This window comes from Camelus ferus, chromosome 10 (genome assembly GCF_009834535.1).
Source record: "Camelus ferus isolate YT-003-E chromosome 10, BCGSAC_Cfer_1.0, whole genome shotgun sequence".
In the NCBI taxonomy this organism is placed as follows: Eukaryota; Metazoa; Chordata; class Mammalia; order Artiodactyla; family Camelidae; genus Camelus; species Camelus ferus.
The window spans coordinates 65,207,637-65,223,112 of record NC_045705.1 but is presented as its reverse complement, the minus strand read 5'-3'; the positions used below and the strand labels follow the sequence as shown (position 1 = coordinate 65,223,112).

The window sequence follows — 15,476 nt, the reverse complement described above, 5'->3', positions numbered from 1 at the left end:
TGTCTGTCCACGAGAGGTGAGGTCCTTGTTCAGCCACCGCTGTTGCTGTGCTGCAGTGCCCCTGGGGAGAGGTGTTAGGGCCTGCCCTTCCCCGGCTGCCTTTCCTTCGGGGAGGCTGAGGGACAGCAAGCTCCTGCTGCCCAGCCCCTGGCCAGTGGGGACAACTCTGGCCTGGGCTACTTTCCAGTTTTAGGCTGGGACTGGCCACTGCTGTTTATCCAGAGCAGAGCCTGGGTGTCTGGGTCCTGTCAGGGATGCCTGTATTTTGCTTGTAGGCCTGCAGGAGTTAATGAATCCTCAGAAGCCAGGCGTGTTGACTGGGTCTCCCTCAGCAAGCCCTCAACTTCGGTGGACTGAAAGGGAGAGGGAGATGGTCTCTCTTTGTCCTTAACTGACAGAACTGGGGGCAGGGCCTGGGGCCTGGCATCCCTCTTTGACCTTGGCTTCACCTCATTGCTTCCTCCACAAGCCCGGTTTCCCTGGTGGGCTCATTGGGCGGTTAATTAGCTCTTTGAAGCGCTGGAAGAGGCAAAGTGGCGCTATGTGGGTTTTAGAAATAAAATCAATAAATGACTTAACCACAGCCCAGCTATCTCCTCCCGTCTCTCTCCCCTGGGGCCAGCGCCATTCCTGTGCTCACACCCTCCCTGCCATCAGCCTTTGTTAAGGTTTTGGAGAGTAACAAAGTGACTGTGAGAGCGTCAGTCTCTGGCCTTTCTCTAAGCAGCTCAAGGCCCTGAAATGGAAGAGACAGCAGCAAGGCCTTGCCTGCAGAACCCGGCAGGCATCTTTCTTTGTGGCAGAACCGGAGAGATGGAGGAGTGCTTTCCTGCCTGCCTTGAGACCCCGCACCGCGGGTAGAGAAGAGCCCTCTGCTTGACCCTGCCATTCCTGTTTCTGCTGCTGCAGCAGTGTCTCCCCACCCCCTCAAAGCTTCGTTAGTGAGAAGAATGTCAGTTGGGAAAGGTCAGCGTTAGGGCTCTGTTACTCAGACCCAGCCAAGTGCTCTAGAGAAACCCAAGCTTGGTCCCAGGAAGGAAGCAGGATTTCTGTTTAGAAACCTAGTTGGACATAAATAACGTTTAGTTCAGGTATCTGATTAGAAATCCAGTCAGACATAAACAGCCTGGAGTTTGTTGGGGTTGGAAGAGTGTGCTTTCAGGGTTCTTTGAATCTGCACATGCAACACTCAAGGGGAGTGAGGGGGGAAGGACATGGGGAAACGAGATCTTTGAGTCTTCGAGTTTCCATCATGCTGGGCTGGGGGATGCAAAATAAAGCCTGGGCTCCTGGGGTGGCCTCACCCCTGGAAAAGCCTGGAAACAGTTTGGGTGGGGCCACTGACACAAGGACCAAAAGAACCCACAAGAAAGGTAGTTGGAGAAAACAGTCCAAAGTACGTTTCTTCCCCAACAGAAATGTCCAGTTTAGCAAGTGCCTTAAGAGCAGGAGGAGGGTGAATGCTGAGTGGATGAGCAGGGAGAAGAGTGTTGGGGACAGTCCTGGAAAAGATTGGATGGACTCGGGGAGCAGGCTAAGAAGATAGGAATGCTCTGTCAGGAGCAGGTCCTTACTGGCAGGAAAATAAAATCTTGCAGGCTCTTGGGAGTCAGTGCAAAGAAGGCTTGGGCCAAAGCTACCCGAGTTGGGGTGTGAGGCGACAACATGGTTAATGCATTGCCTCATCGAGGGAGGACCAGTGCCAAGGAGCCTCTGAGCTGAATTCAGCTCTCCACAAGGAACCACAGGCCAGGCGGCCCGAGATGCTGGCCGGGAGACCAGGTGCTTGGAGGGGGAGTGAACCTCGGCAGAGACACAGCCCATGGGTAAAGGCTGAGGGTGGGGACTGTGAGGAGACCAGAAGGACACCAGGCACTCTTTTTTGAAATACATCTTTTGTAAAGGACTTTAAAAAAGAGAAGTTGTAAAATGCAGGAAAGATTAAGAGAAAGTTTTCTGTGTTATCATAACGGGTGCAGGTGTGTTTTGGTGTTTTCTTCCTCTTTTTCTCTACTTTGAAGCACACACTATGGAGGATCAGCACCAATGCAGTTTGGAGGCAGGGGTAGAGCAGGGCTTGGCCATCGGAAGACTTGGGGTTTGGCCCCCACACCAAGCTGTTGATTCCAGGGCTGGGTCTGTGGTTGCTCAGAATGTCCTTAAAAACAGCTTGGCCTTCCCTGAACCAGAATCTCAGTGGCATCCTGCACTTGTCCAGGCCTCTCACCTTCCTTGGCTCTCAGACTAGAGCTCCCTGTTCTCCCCTTCCACCGATCCGCCACACTGGGAGGCCCAGGCATCCTCTGAAATAGCACCAGGCCCTGGGCTCCATTTGCTCAAAGAACAAAGCAGGATCCAAAGTCTGCCTCCACAAGATTAGGAGGCAGTGGCTGGAGGAGGCAGGGATTGATATTCTCATTTGTGAGTATACGTTTCATGAAGGAATTCAAGGCTCAGAAAAGTAAAACAACCAGTCTAAGGTCACACAGCGAATTGGTGCTGCAGCCAGTATACCAGGAGTGAATTGGGCAGCCAAAGCCTCAAAAGGAAGGGTCTATAGCTGCCAGGCCATGAAGACAAATGGTGTAACGTTCCAAGGGTGCAGGGGCTCCTATTTTACAGGTGAGGTCACATTTGTGAACATGGCCCACTAAATCCCTGTCCAGTGCTTGGCCCCAGGCGGGAGAAATGAGTGGGAGAAGGCCTCCACTCACTCACCCAGCAGATGTGTCATGGGGAGACCTAATACCATGGCCAATAGTGTGTGTGTGTGTGAGGGCCTCTCTGGAGATGGCCTGCACTCTGTCTATGGAGTGCGTACCTACTTCTGCTTTAACCTGAGCACCCAACCCCCACACCTCATGGCCTTTCTCTTGCCTTCTGAAATAGCCCTACACTCTATGCAATATGTATCTCTCTAAATAAATCTGCCTTTACTCAAAAAAAAAAAAAAAAAAAGTGTGTGTGTGCGTATGTGTAGGGGATGCTCCAGTTCTACCCCTGTGGGCCACAGGACTACAGTTCCCAGGGGCCCCTGTTCCAGGCTTGTGGCCCCTAGCCAAAGCTGGCCTGTAATCTGACCCTCCCTCCTGAAAGGTCACTTCAGAGTTCTTTGAGAGACAGCAACAGTGGGGCGCTCAGAGTGGCTCGACTGATGCGGGAGGAGTGGGGGCAGTGGCCCTGCCTCAGGCGACCTCCCCCATACCGCCCCCTGGAACCCAGGCTCCTTGTTCCCCTTCTCTCAGATGCCCGGTGTCCTCTGTGAGCTGCACCTCTTCTGTTAAGAGCACACTGATCCTCAGCTCCTGGGCTTTCAGCCTATGGGGGGCCCTGGCCCCTCTTGCCACAATTTGTGGCCTCCCCGCCTGAGTGCAGGGCCACCATGGAAGCTTGACTAGACATCATCCCGCCTGTGGTTTGCAGTCTCTCGTGCAAAAGTCTAAAACAGAAGCCGAGTTGCTCTGATGGAGGCTGGATCTCCTGACACCTGTCCTCCTTGACAGCCCCTTGGCCTCTCAAAGAAGCCCTGATTGAGAGACCACAGTCCAGCCCCAACCTTCATCTATGACCCAGGAAAGGGGTCCAGATCAAGGAAACTTCTTACCCAAAGTCACAGCCCAGTGGCTCCAGTCAAGCCTCAGGCTTCTCAAGCCAGCACTCTACCCACTGCATCTTGTCTCTGACCCTGCAAAAGGCAGGGACAGGGACAGAAGACAAGACCCCTGTGTGTGAGGCCTGGAGAAGTGGGTCAGCACCGGGCTGTGAACCAGCCAGGCCAGCCCTGGCCCGGCCCCGTGCGGAGGTCGGCCCTGCTCTCGCTGTCCCTCTCTTCTCTCCTCCCCTCACCCTAAAATAGCTCCCAGAGCTGTCAGGGCCAAGACCCTCCCATAGAGGGAGGAGGCGGGGCAAGCTGCCCAGGGCCAGGCTTTAAATCACCAGCCAGCTGGGGATCTCCACTCCCTGGCTGGAGGCACTGCTCAGGCTCAGGCCGCCTGTCCGTCCACACGGTCCGTCCGGCCCGCCCTCCCTCCCGCAGCCATGTCCCGGCCCCTGACAGACCAGGAGAAGAGAAAGCAAATCAGTGTGCGTGGCCTGGCCGGCGTGGAGAATGTGACTGAGCTGAAAAAGAACTTCAACCGGCACCTACACTTCACACTTGTAAAAGACCGCAATGTGGCCACCCCACGAGACTACTACTTCGCGCTGGCCTACACCGTGCGCGACCACCTCGTGGGCCGCTGGATCCGCACGCAGCAGCACTACTACGAGAAGGACCCCAAGGTGCTGCTTGGGGCACCCTGGGTGGGGAACGGGCTGGGGCCCTGCCTGAGGCCAGGAGATCTGAACCGAGGGGCAGCCCATTCCTGGGGTCAGGGTTTCCTGCAGTAAAATAAAGGGTCATGCCAGGTTCCTGAGGTTGGAAGATCCAGGGGTGCCAAGTGCAGTGGGTGCTGGGGCCACCCAGGGGGAGAATCCTGGCGTGGGGCAGGTAGGCTGGTTGCAGAATCCTAGGGCTTGCTCAGAGGATAGAGGGGCTGCTGGGAGACAGGAGACCCCTGTGGCCTGGGTTGGACCCTCAGTGGAAGGACATGTCATTGAATGTGTGCGTGGTGTGCTGGTGTAGAAGGTGGGGCGCCGTTGGGGCAGCTGGAGTGGCCAGATCAAGTGTCTGTTGGGGTCATTGGTAAATGTCAGCAACCTGACACTCCTGAGCAGGGGTGGGGGTGGGGAAGATGGTTGGGGCAGGGAGGGGACCCAGGAAACCAGGAGACCAGGCACAATCAGCATCCTGGATCCTGGTGCCTCTCCTTCCCCTTCTTGGGAATGAGGCTTGAGGGCCAAGGGGAGCTGGGCACTGCAAGGACGGGAGGCAGCTGACTCTAGCCCTGAGTCATTGCATGACCTTGAGCCAATGACTTTTTCCTCTGGGCCTGGCCTCCCCTCTTTGGGAGCACTTGGAGGTGCTTCCCTATGTCCTGACTGCCTGATGGGCAGTTGGGAGGACTGCATGTGATGGAAGGGGTTCCCACCCCTCTGAAGCACCTCAGCCCCTGAGTATGAGATGGCCAGCTCCATTTTCCAGATGAGGAAACTGAGGCTCAGAGAAGAAAAGTGATTTGTCCAAAGTCAGAAGAAACGCTAGGACCAGAACCGTACCTGTTGGGTGATGGTTGGAACAAGCTGGGGCCTGGGAGTGGGGCAGGAAGTATAAGAGGTGAGGGCCCAGGTGGGCTGCCTGAATGTCAGTGGGCAGCCTTGACCCCCTCGCCTCCCCATCTGTCTCTCCCGGCAGAGGATCTACTACCTGTCTCTGGAATTCTACATTGGCCGGACGCTACAAAACACCATGGTGAACCTGGCCTTGGAGAATGCCTGTGATGAGGCCACCTACCAGGTGTGTGTGGGGTGGGGCAGGCCTTAGATACTGGGGGATTGACCTGCTGCTGGTTCTTGGCCCTGACTACCGCCACACCCTACCCTCTCTAGCTGGGCCTAGACATGGAGGAACTGGAAGAAATCGAGGAGGATGCAGGACTGGGCAATGGGGGCCTGGGCCGGCTGGCGGGTAAGTGGGCAGGGTGGCAGGGAGGTGGGCAGAAGGGTTCCTTTGCCACTTCTGCCTGGTCTCCTGGGTTCCTGGGTGGGTCTCTGACACCCACCTCCCTGTACACCCCTAGCCTGCTTTCTGGACTCCATGGCAACGCTGGGCCTGGCTGCCTATGGCTACGGAATCCGCTATGAGTTTGGGATTTTTAATCAGAAGATCTCTGGGGGTTGGCAGGTGAGCCACCTTGGGCCCTGACCTTGTAGGGACCCAGTTATGATGGGGAGGACTTCTATTTGGTCATTCATCTGCACATAGATCCAGAACCAGCCCCAGCTTTGGTGGAAAGCATCCTTGCCCCTTCCCCCAGACCTCAAGCCACTTATCTCCAGGAATAGGAGGTCCACACCTGTGGACTCTCTCAGACTCTCATCCACATACTGTGTCCTGTTGGATATCCCACCAGACCAGGGGCCCACCCACCCTAGAGCCCTTCATTCACACCCTCCCTGTATAGGATGCACCAGGCCACTGCTCCTGCTCTAGCCACCACCTGCTGTGTTGTGGGCCTGGCCCTGACACTGCCTTCCTTTCTCCCATGACCTGCCTCGGGCTCAGATGGAGGAGGCTGACGACTGGCTTCGCTATGGCAACCCCTGGGAGAAGGCCCGACCAGAGTTTATGCTGCCTGTGCACTTCTATGGTCGAGTGGAGCACACCAGCCAGGGGGCCAAGTGGGTGGACACACAGGTGAGGGGGGTAGATCCAGTGATGGGGAGGGGAGGAGGTTCTAGAGGAAACGGGGAAATAGGGAAAGAGCTTGGAGTCTACTGGATCCCGTGCTATTTAATAGTGGAAGACACAGACTCAGAGAGGTTAAGTGACTTACTCTAGGTCACACAGCTGGAACCAGGAGAGGCTGGAGACAGGGTTACAGGGGAGCCAGGTCAAGTGCAGAGCCTGGGAGGAGAGAGGCTGCCCTGCTCTACCAAAGCTCCTCCCCTGATCTGGCTGCTCTCCACCCCACAAGCCTCATCAAAGAATAATCACGGAGACTTGGCTCCCTTGCATGTCTGGGCTGGGGACTTGATGGGAAACAAAATAACAGCCCAGAAAGGGGGACAGGGGAGAAAATTAAAGTCCAGAGAGGGCAACTTACTTGTCCAAGGTCACAGAGCTCTTAGAGGGAGCCTAATGCTAAACCAGGTGTCCAAATCCCAGCTCAGCCAATTCTCTTGCTGTGGCTGCTGGTCATCAAGCCTCCGGATGGCTGCACAGGAACCTCTAGGCTTTCAGAATTGGGCATTTGTTCTGCTGTCATCCATGCTAAGGTCCAGCAGGGCTCTGGCTGCCCTCCTGGCTGTGTGCTCTTGGGCCAGCAGCTTCCCTCTCTGAGCTGCAGCTTTCACTCTGCTCCAAATAGGGCATACTTAACACTGGGGAGCTGGGGAGCTGGGGAGCAGGGGAGCAGATATGCCCCCGGCCCTGTGGGAGCAGGCAGTTTTGGCAGCAATTATTGATGTTTGCTAATTGTTGGAGGTGAGCCCACCTCCAGCATGTCACTGCTAATTAGCACTGTGATCAAGCAGGCGTAAGCCCTTTGGATGGACTTGACCTCTGTGACTACTTCAGCCAGGCCTCATGATCCCCCAGCCCTTCCACGAGTCCAGAGTGTGCTCTAGACTGTGCTCGGGCCAGCTGAGCCAGCTCATCCCCATCATGGCAGAGTGGCCTCCAAAAGAGTCCCACCTTGGGCTCTGGGCTCATCCCTGCCTCTTCTTGTAATCTTCACAACAGCCCAGCAAGGAGGGGCAGGGGATGTGGGGAGGCACTGGGATATCTTCTCTTTATGGATGGGGTCCAGAGAGGTTGAGGGGGTCACTTGTGGTTACCTAGAGTTGTGACTAGGGCTTGGGGTTGGGAGTTGGAAGAGTGCAGAGACAGAGCATGGAATTCCAGCTCTCGGGGCCTCTCAGACACGGCAGATGCCCGCCTCTTAACTCCACACGGGTGCCCTGCAGGTGGTGTTGGCCATGCCTTACGACACACCCGTGCCTGGCTACCGCAACAACTTCGTCAATACCATGCGCCTGTGGTCTGCCAAGGCCCCCAATGACTTCAATCTCAAAGACTGTGAGTTCAGCCAATGTCGGCAGCCCCCTACCCACAGCTCCACCTCAACCCCAACCCCGGCCCATGCTCGACCCCAGCCTGACGCTGTTACCACTTTCATTCCTCAGTCAATGTTGGTGGCTACATCCAGGCTGTGCTGGACCGCAACCTGGCTGAGAATATCTCTCGTGTCCTGTACCCCAATGACAATGTATGTTACCCCTGGGTTGGTGACAGGAAGTCTGAGTCCATGGGAGAGGGCAGGAGAAGGGCAGTGACACTCACTGGTGCCCTAGTCACATCCGGGACATACTACTGGCCCTTGTGTGTTCTGTTCTTCCCCTCAGTCTTTTAAGTGGGAGGATGCCTGAGTCCCAGGGGCAGCAGATTAGGGTAGGGCACTTTGGAGGAGCTGTTCCCTGGTGGCGCCTACAATACTCCTGGTCCTTTTATGCCTCCCTCCTGACACCCTCTGCGTCGCTACTTCTTGGTGGGAGAAAGACCCCTGGGTCCTGGAGGTGGGACAGTTCCGGGCTCAGGAATCTTAGAGTGGGTGGGAGTTTCTCCTGGCCACACCCACATTAACGTTAGTCCACGCCCACCACCTTGACTCTCCAGTTCTTTGAGGGAAAGGAGCTGCGGCTGAAGCAGGAGTACTTTGTAGTGGCCGCCACGCTCCAGGACATCATTCGCCGCTTCAAGTCCTCCAAGTTCGGCTGCCGCGACCCCGTGCGCACGAACTTCGATGCCTTCCCGGATAAGGTATCAGGCCCCAGGGTGGGCTGCCCTCTACACCTCCTGTGATGGGTGCCATCCCTCTCCCCTCCTGCCTCAGTCTACACCGCACGTTTTATGGATGAAGTGGAAGCTTGGGGTTGGGGGTGGAAGTGGGGTGTGATCTATTCAGGATCCTCAGTATAACCTGGCTCCCCTCCCCCTCCTGTCCCAAAGCCGCCTCCATGAGGGCCTCCACCCCTAGCTCAGCCCTTGAATCAAGAGGGGCCCCTGAGAGGAGGCTCTAAAGGGGCAAAGGACGATGACCATAGCCTTGGTTTGGAGCCCAGACTGACTCCAAGTCTCCCTTCCCTACCAGGTGGCCATCCAGCTCAATGACACCCACCCCTCTTTGGCAATCCCAGAGCTGATGAGGATTCTGGTGGACGAGGAGCGGCTGGAATGGGACAAGGTGGGCTTCAGGACACCTCCCTCCACCTCTGCCTCACCCCCTTTGTCTCAGGGTTCCCTTCCCAGTCTGGGGAGTGGAAGATGTTTGTGGAGCCCCCACTGAACAGATGGCAGTGTGAGGCCCAGAGGTCCTAGAACCTGGCATGGCAGTGGCAGGGCTGGGGCTCCTGGCTACAGTGTGTGTGGAGAGCCATTGGGCTTAGGCCAGGGGGTCCTGCCTCCCCACCCCGTCTTCAGGCATGGGATGTGACCGTGAAGACCTGCGCCTACACCAACCATACCGTGCTGCCTGAGGCCCTGGAGCGCTGGCCCGTGCACCTCATGGAGACCCTGCTGCCCCGGCACCTCCAGATCATCTATGAGATCAACCAGCGCTTCCTTAATGTGAGAGGAGGCATGCGTTGGAGGGTGGGGCATGGACGATGTGTAAAGCATGGCTCCTGAGGCTCTGGCAGGGAGGGCTGGGGACCTGGGTTCCTGGGTCCCAGACCTAGCTCCTGGCTCTCCCGGCACAGCGAGTGGCGGCTGCGTACCCAGGGGATGTAGACCGGCTGCGGCGCATGTCGCTGGTGGAGGAGGGCGCAGTGAAGCGTATCAACATGGCACACCTATGCATCGCTGGTTCGCACGCCGTCAATGGTGTGGCTCGCATCCACTCTGAGATCCTCAAGAAGACCATGTGAGACCTGCTCCCCAGGCCTTGCCCCTCCCGCTGGGTCCTGCCCACCCCCTTTCTGCCCCACACCGGCCACTCACAGTCACCCTCAGCTGGCCCCTTCCACAGGTGGCACCACTCTTGCAAGCATCATAGCCTTGCCGTCCAGTCCAGTCTGGTCCCCAGAGGACCCCTCTTACACACAGCACCCCCTCCTTCATCCCCAGGCCCCTGTCATCAAGAAATCAGGGTAGGGGCCCCAGAGAGGAGGCCTTCAATCCACAGGAGTGTTTGGTGATCCCCTAACCTCACCCTGTAGCTTCAAGGACTTCTACGAGCTGGAGCCTCATAAATTCCAGAACAAGACCAATGGTATCACCCCACGGCGCTGGCTGGTTATGTGTAACCCTGGGCTGGCAGAGGTCATTGCTGAGGTGAGAGGTCATGTATGGCTAGTAGGGGCCAAGACGGTCACTGCAAGGGGCAGCTGGATGAGGTCATGTATGTGGTTCACTGTAGGGCACCCTAATGAGGGCTGAAATCCATCCTGCACTGTATTCCCCAAGCTTTGTCTGTGTCTGGAGGAAGAGAAGCCTTTTCTTATTTGCATCAGGGTGCCTATGGGCTAATGGAGGATCTGGTTATGAAGGTCAACCTGGTAGAGTTCAAAGTCTAATGGAGGGGGTATCAACAGTTCACATATGAAGTGAGACTAGAAAGGGGCAGAGATTGGCAGCAGGGCCTCAAGGTCATTGCCTGTCAGAGGATAAGGCCAGGAGGAAGGCTTGCTGGGGTCAGATGGTATCAGCCATCAGAGCTCAAGGTTGAGAGAGGAGGAAACATGGACATGCAAACACTGGGAGGCTGCAGAGGCAGAAGCTGCCTGCAGTGGACGGGGCTTGGCTGACCTGGAAAGGGACCCCTCTGGGAGGGAGGACAGAAGAGGGACATGGGCCTGAGAGCCATCTTCCCACAGCGCATTGGGGAAGACTACATTGCAGACCTGGACCAGCTTCGCAAACTGCTCTCCTATGTGGACGATGAAGCCTTTATCCGGGATGTGGCCAAAGTGAAGCAGGTGAGGAGCGCTGCAACCTGGGACAAACACCTGTGTGGGGGCTGGAGTGGAGAGTGCTGGAGGGGCCAGGTGTCTGGGTCAGGGATGGCCAACAGAACTCATCTCTCCTGCAACTTCAGGCCATTGGTAGAAGTTGCCTGGAGTCAGTCCATGGTGGGCATGTATCATCTGACCTCACTGGAAGAGTTCTGACATTGACTAGCAATGTCTGCCCTGATGCAGGAGTGGACGAAGGTGGCAAGAGAGCCTTTTATCCTCTACCTTCCTGGGAAAGAAATGAGACTGTAGGATATCCTGAGGCTGAGGCCTGTTGGTGAGCTCTTCTCCCTTCCCCTGCCTTCAGGAAAACAAGTTAAAGTTCTCTGCATACCTAGAGAAGGAATACAAAGTCCATATCAACCCCAACTCGCTCTTCGACATCCAGGTGAAGAGGATTCATGAATATAAACGCCAGCTCCTTAACTGCCTCCATGTCATCACGCTGTACAACCGTGAGTGGCAGGGTTCCCCCCGGCTCCAGGTTCTCCCCTGTGTGCACCTCCCAGCACACTCCATACTTCCCGATCAGCATCGCATTTGGCCTCAGGACAACTCTTGGAACATGGGATTATCCCCATTGCACAGATGGGCAAACTGAGGCTCAGAGAGGGAGGAAGTGACAGATCTGAGGTCACAAAGCAAGTGATTGCCCAAGTTAGGGCCACTGTCTCCCAGCCCTGCCCTTGCTAGACGGGTGCTGTCAGGAACTACTACCCAGACAAAAAACCTGGCCCACTCACTCAATCCCTCTATTTCTCCACAGGCATCAAGAAGGATCCCAATAAGTTTTTTGTGCCTCGAACTGTGATGATTGGAGGGAAGGTGAGAAGCTGGGCCACAGACTAGGGCTCTGGTCCTTTGATAACCAGGTTGAGGTCCTCTTGGTTGGGTGACAGGATGAGGGGTAGGAGGTCAGGCTGTGGATCTGACCCCACACTGTGCCTCCATCAGGCTGCACCTGGGTACCACATGGCCAAGATGATCATCAAACTCATTACAGCCATTGGGGATGTGGTCAACCACGACCCGGTGGTGGGAGACCGACTCCGTGTGATTTTCCTGGAGAACTATCGAGTCTCGCTGGCTGAGAAAGGTGGGGTACCACCAGTGGGGACCCTAGGGGAGCTCTGATTAGTTCAGTCCCAAGAAGAAATATTAATCTCCTCTTCCTGGGGTACTTGAATTTAAAGAAGGATCTGGAGAGCATAGTGCTCAAGTCTGGAGTCTGTACCCCTAAGGGTGGAATTTCACACACTACAGGGTGAAGTTACAGGGAATATGGGCCTCAGTGGTGTCCTTCAAATCACACAATGGAGCCAGAGGGCAGGGGGAGTCTGGGTTAGATCCCAGATGTTCAAGAATCAACAAGAGGTGGGGGGAGGGGTGGCGCCAGTGAGAGGAAGACTCAGTCGGTGAAGACTGGAGGGTTGGGGTGGAGGGGAATCTGAATCTGGCTATGCCTAGGCCCAGGCTACCTCAAGTCTCCAGGTGATGCGGGGCTCTTCCTGGAGCTGAGCTTGTCCCCTGCTGCCACCCCACAGTGATCCCGGCTGCTGACCTCTCCGAGCAGATCTCTACAGCTGGCACTGAGGCCTCAGGCACTGGCAACATGAAGTTCATGCTTAATGGGGCTCTGACTATTGGCACCATGGACGGGGCCAACGTGGAGATGGCAGAAGAGGCAGGAGAGGAGAACTTCTTTATCTTCGGCATGCGGGTGGAGGACGTGGAAAGGCTTGACCAGAGAGGGTATGGATGTCAAGGGCTCCAGAGTTCACAGTCCACGGGCCGGAGGCACCAAGGTTTGGCTGCTGGAGGGTAGAGCTGGGAGCAAGAAGCATGACTGCAAAGACTGGCCCAGTCTGCACAAGGTCTTAGTTATGGCCATCAGGATTCTAGAAAACTTTAGAGATAACTTATAACAAATAAGGTTTATGAAATGTGAAAGAAAAAAGTAACATACAACTGAAGGGAAAGGAAGAGAAAATAATATCAGTTCTAAGAGACAACATTATTTCTGGAGTTGGAAGTAAAATTAGCTTCTTAGCTCCCTGGCAGCCATGACAAAAATGGAAATACGAGTACAGTACTTACCACTGTGCTTGTGGTCAGAAATGCAGATCTTCAGAGAATATATTTTTCTGGCATTAAATTTTTAAATTTTTATTTTAAAATAGGACTTTTTTCTTATCATAAAAGCAGTACATGCTCATTAACTAGAAGAATACAAGGCCACAAAAATTAAAACAACTGTCATCTATAATCTCATCACCCAGATTTAAAGCTACAGTTCTTTTTTTCTTTATGTATTTATATATGTATATGTATATATATAGTTTTTAAAAGCTGGTAATAATGTATGTACAACATTGAATCCTGTAATCTCAATATTGGTGACTCATTTTCCATGTAGTTAAATAGTCTTCAAAATATTTTAAATGTTTGTATAGCATTCCACCACGTGGACATGCCATGACTTATCTAACCAGTTCCTTATGGTTGGACATTAAGGTTGATTTCTCCTGTTAGTATGAATATCCCTGAGGTGACCAGCTTTTTAGGTTGATGTCCACATCTCTGATTATTCCCTGAAGATAATTTTTAGAAGGGGAGATTTCTGAGTCAAAAGTGTGGGTTCTCAAGGCTCCTGAGACATATTGCCAAATTGTTTTTCAGAAGGTTGGTACCAGTTTACACTTCCACCAACAGCTTACAAGAGCTGGCACTAAATATTGGTAGAAATTTCTCCTATGGGGCTTGACTAGAGGGTGCAGACTTGGTCCTTTGGACAGGAGGGAGATGTGACATGTTTTGAACAAAGTCCAACATCATCAGAATTAGGCTCCAGGTGGACACTTTTGGCTGCAGGATGGAGACCGGACTGGAGGGGGCAAAGTCTAGGTGGAGGACCAGTGTGGGGCTGACACCATTCAGCAGGGAGAGGCTCTTGCCATAGGCCAGTGCTGGGGATGGGGATTAGGGACATCATTGAGGAGGCAGCCTTGGTTTCTGGTTGGAAGCGGGGAGGAAAGGAAAGAGAGGAGGCTGAACTTTGGAGGGTTTTGAACCTGGCTGGCTCAGGGATGGATTGTTCTGCCCGTGTAAGTAGAACATTGCAGGAAAGCTTGCGCCAGGGACAGTGATGAGCTGTGCTGGACAGTTTGAGTTTAAGGACGTTTCTCAGGATATACCTGTTGGCTCATTCTGGAGCCTGGCCAGGGATAGACTTGGGGTGGTGGGGGAGAAAAGCCAGTCATGGATGAAACAAACCTGCTGGGAGGCGGTGGCAGTGTGTGGGAGAAAGAGCGCTTGGTTTGGGGCCTTGGCTCTGACACTTTACCATTCTGCCCTCTCCAGGACTTAGTTTCCTCATCCACAAAATGGGGGATGAAAAACTGAGCTGAGAAGGGAGGGGGCTCCTGGAAGGATGTACAGAGGGAGTGTGGCAGCTGAAGGGAGGGCAGGAGCAGGCTGGGCCTGGGTTTTGACCCTGGGGCTTGGAACTTCCTGGATTTTTGCTGGAGGAGGACCCAGGAACCCCTTGCCAGGGTGCTGACTGCAGCTCTTCCCTCACAGGTACAACGCCCAGGAATATTATGACCGAATTCCCGAGCTTCGGCACGTCATTGACCAGCTGAGCAGTGGCTTCTTCTCTCCCAAACAGCCCGATCTGTTCAAGGACATTGTCAACATGCTCATGCACCATGACCGGTGAGCTGGCTGGCCAGGGAACTGTGCACGTGGGGCTGCTGGGCTGAATAGGGTTCAGGTGCAGTGGGGAGGCTGGATAGGGCTTCTGGGCAGTTGGGGCTTTGGAAGCAGTATCACTGTCCAGGTCTCCAGAGGCCCACCAGCACAGGATGGGCTTGGCCCTTGACCTCATGAAGCTTCCTGCCTCTCCATTCCCCTCCAGGTTTAAAGTCTTTGCAGATTATGAAGATTACATTAAATGTCAGGAGAAAGTCAGTGCACTGTACAAGGTGAGGGGTCTTGGGCCAGGGATTGGCAGGGCTTTGGTGGCCCTGGCTGGGATGAGGTGTAAGGTGGGGACCCCAGTGGCAGAATGAACTCAAACTCCCTTTCTGCTTGTAGAACCCCAGAGAGTGGACGCGGATGGTGATCCGGAACATAGCCACTTCTGGCAAGTTCTCCAGCGACCGCACCATTGCCCAGTACGCTAGGGAGATCTGGGGCGTGGAGCCTACCCGCCAGCGCCTGCCAGCCCCGGATGAGAAGATCTGAGCGTCTAGACCAGACCCAAACCTGTCCCTGAGTCTGTCTGCAATCCCTTGGGCCAGCTTCAATTCCTCACCCAGATCGGGGGGTACAGTAGGTTATATCTCTAAGCCTCTTCCTGGAACTCCCATTTCCCCCCAGCCTCGAGATCCCAGTGTTCAGCGTGACTAAGGACACTGTTCCCATCCTGGGCTCCGGCTCTCTGCCCCCTCCTGTTTATGGGTCTGACCAACTGCACCCACTCCCCAATAAACTGATTCTCCTTGGGAGCCTCCTTGCTCCTCTTTCTGTTGGGAAATATTTTTAGCTCAGGGCGGGCATAACAGCAGCTGCGCAGTCACCGTGCCTTACCCCCACCCGAGGCAGGTGCGTCCCCTCAGAAAGGGGGGCGGCCCGTGGGGGTGGGGCCCTGGACTCCGCGGGCCTCTTCCAGGCGTCACCCTCCGCGCCTTTCTTCTCAGTGCTGTGTCCATACTAGGTCAGCGGCCTGCTAGGCAGGCCGGGGGCGTGGCGTCCGCCTGGGTGGGGCCCACCGGGGCTGGGAACCGGGACTTGGGCAGAGGCCTCCAGGACTACTGAAGATCCACGCTGTCGGGGGCGGGACCCAGGAGGGGGAGGAGCCTCTG

The 15,476-nt window shown here is 55.1% G+C and overlaps 1 protein-coding gene across 1 annotated transcript; it reads left to right on the top strand.

Annotated features, from left to right (window-relative positions):
- The first annotated feature begins 3,945 nt into the window (after nt 1-3,945).
- PYGM (glycogen phosphorylase, muscle associated) lies at nt 3,946-15,119 on the top strand. Its single transcript, XM_006187534.3, has 20 exons — nt 3,946-4,281; nt 5,294-5,395; nt 5,488-5,566; nt 5,679-5,782; nt 6,164-6,295; nt 7,567-7,678; nt 7,786-7,868; nt 8,276-8,419; nt 8,751-8,843; nt 9,080-9,226; nt 9,358-9,521; nt 9,817-9,931; nt 10,474-10,575; nt 10,919-11,066; nt 11,378-11,436; nt 11,566-11,707; nt 12,156-12,363; nt 14,191-14,325; nt 14,528-14,594; nt 14,707-15,119. Exons 1-20 carry the CDS (start codon nt 4,039-4,041, stop codon nt 14,854-14,856), a joined length of 2,529 nt encoding a protein of 842 aa, XP_006187596.2. The 5' UTR covers nt 3,946-4,038; the 3' UTR covers nt 14,857-15,119.
- The last annotated feature ends 357 nt before the right edge of the window (nt 15,120-15,476 follow it).

Coding starts and splice junctions, on each gene's coding strand:
- PYGM (XM_006187534.3), top strand. CDS start 4,039: ATGTCCCGGCCCCTGACAGACCAGGAGAAGAGAAAGCAAATCAGTGTG. Junction 6,296..7,566: donor CCAAGTGGGTGGACACACAG/GTGAGGGGGGTA, acceptor GGTGCCCTGCAG/GTGGTGTTGGCCATGCCTTA. Junction 12,364..14,190: donor GAAAGGCTTGACCAGAGAGG/GTATGGATGTCA, acceptor CTTCCCTCACAG/GTACAACGCCCAGGAATATT.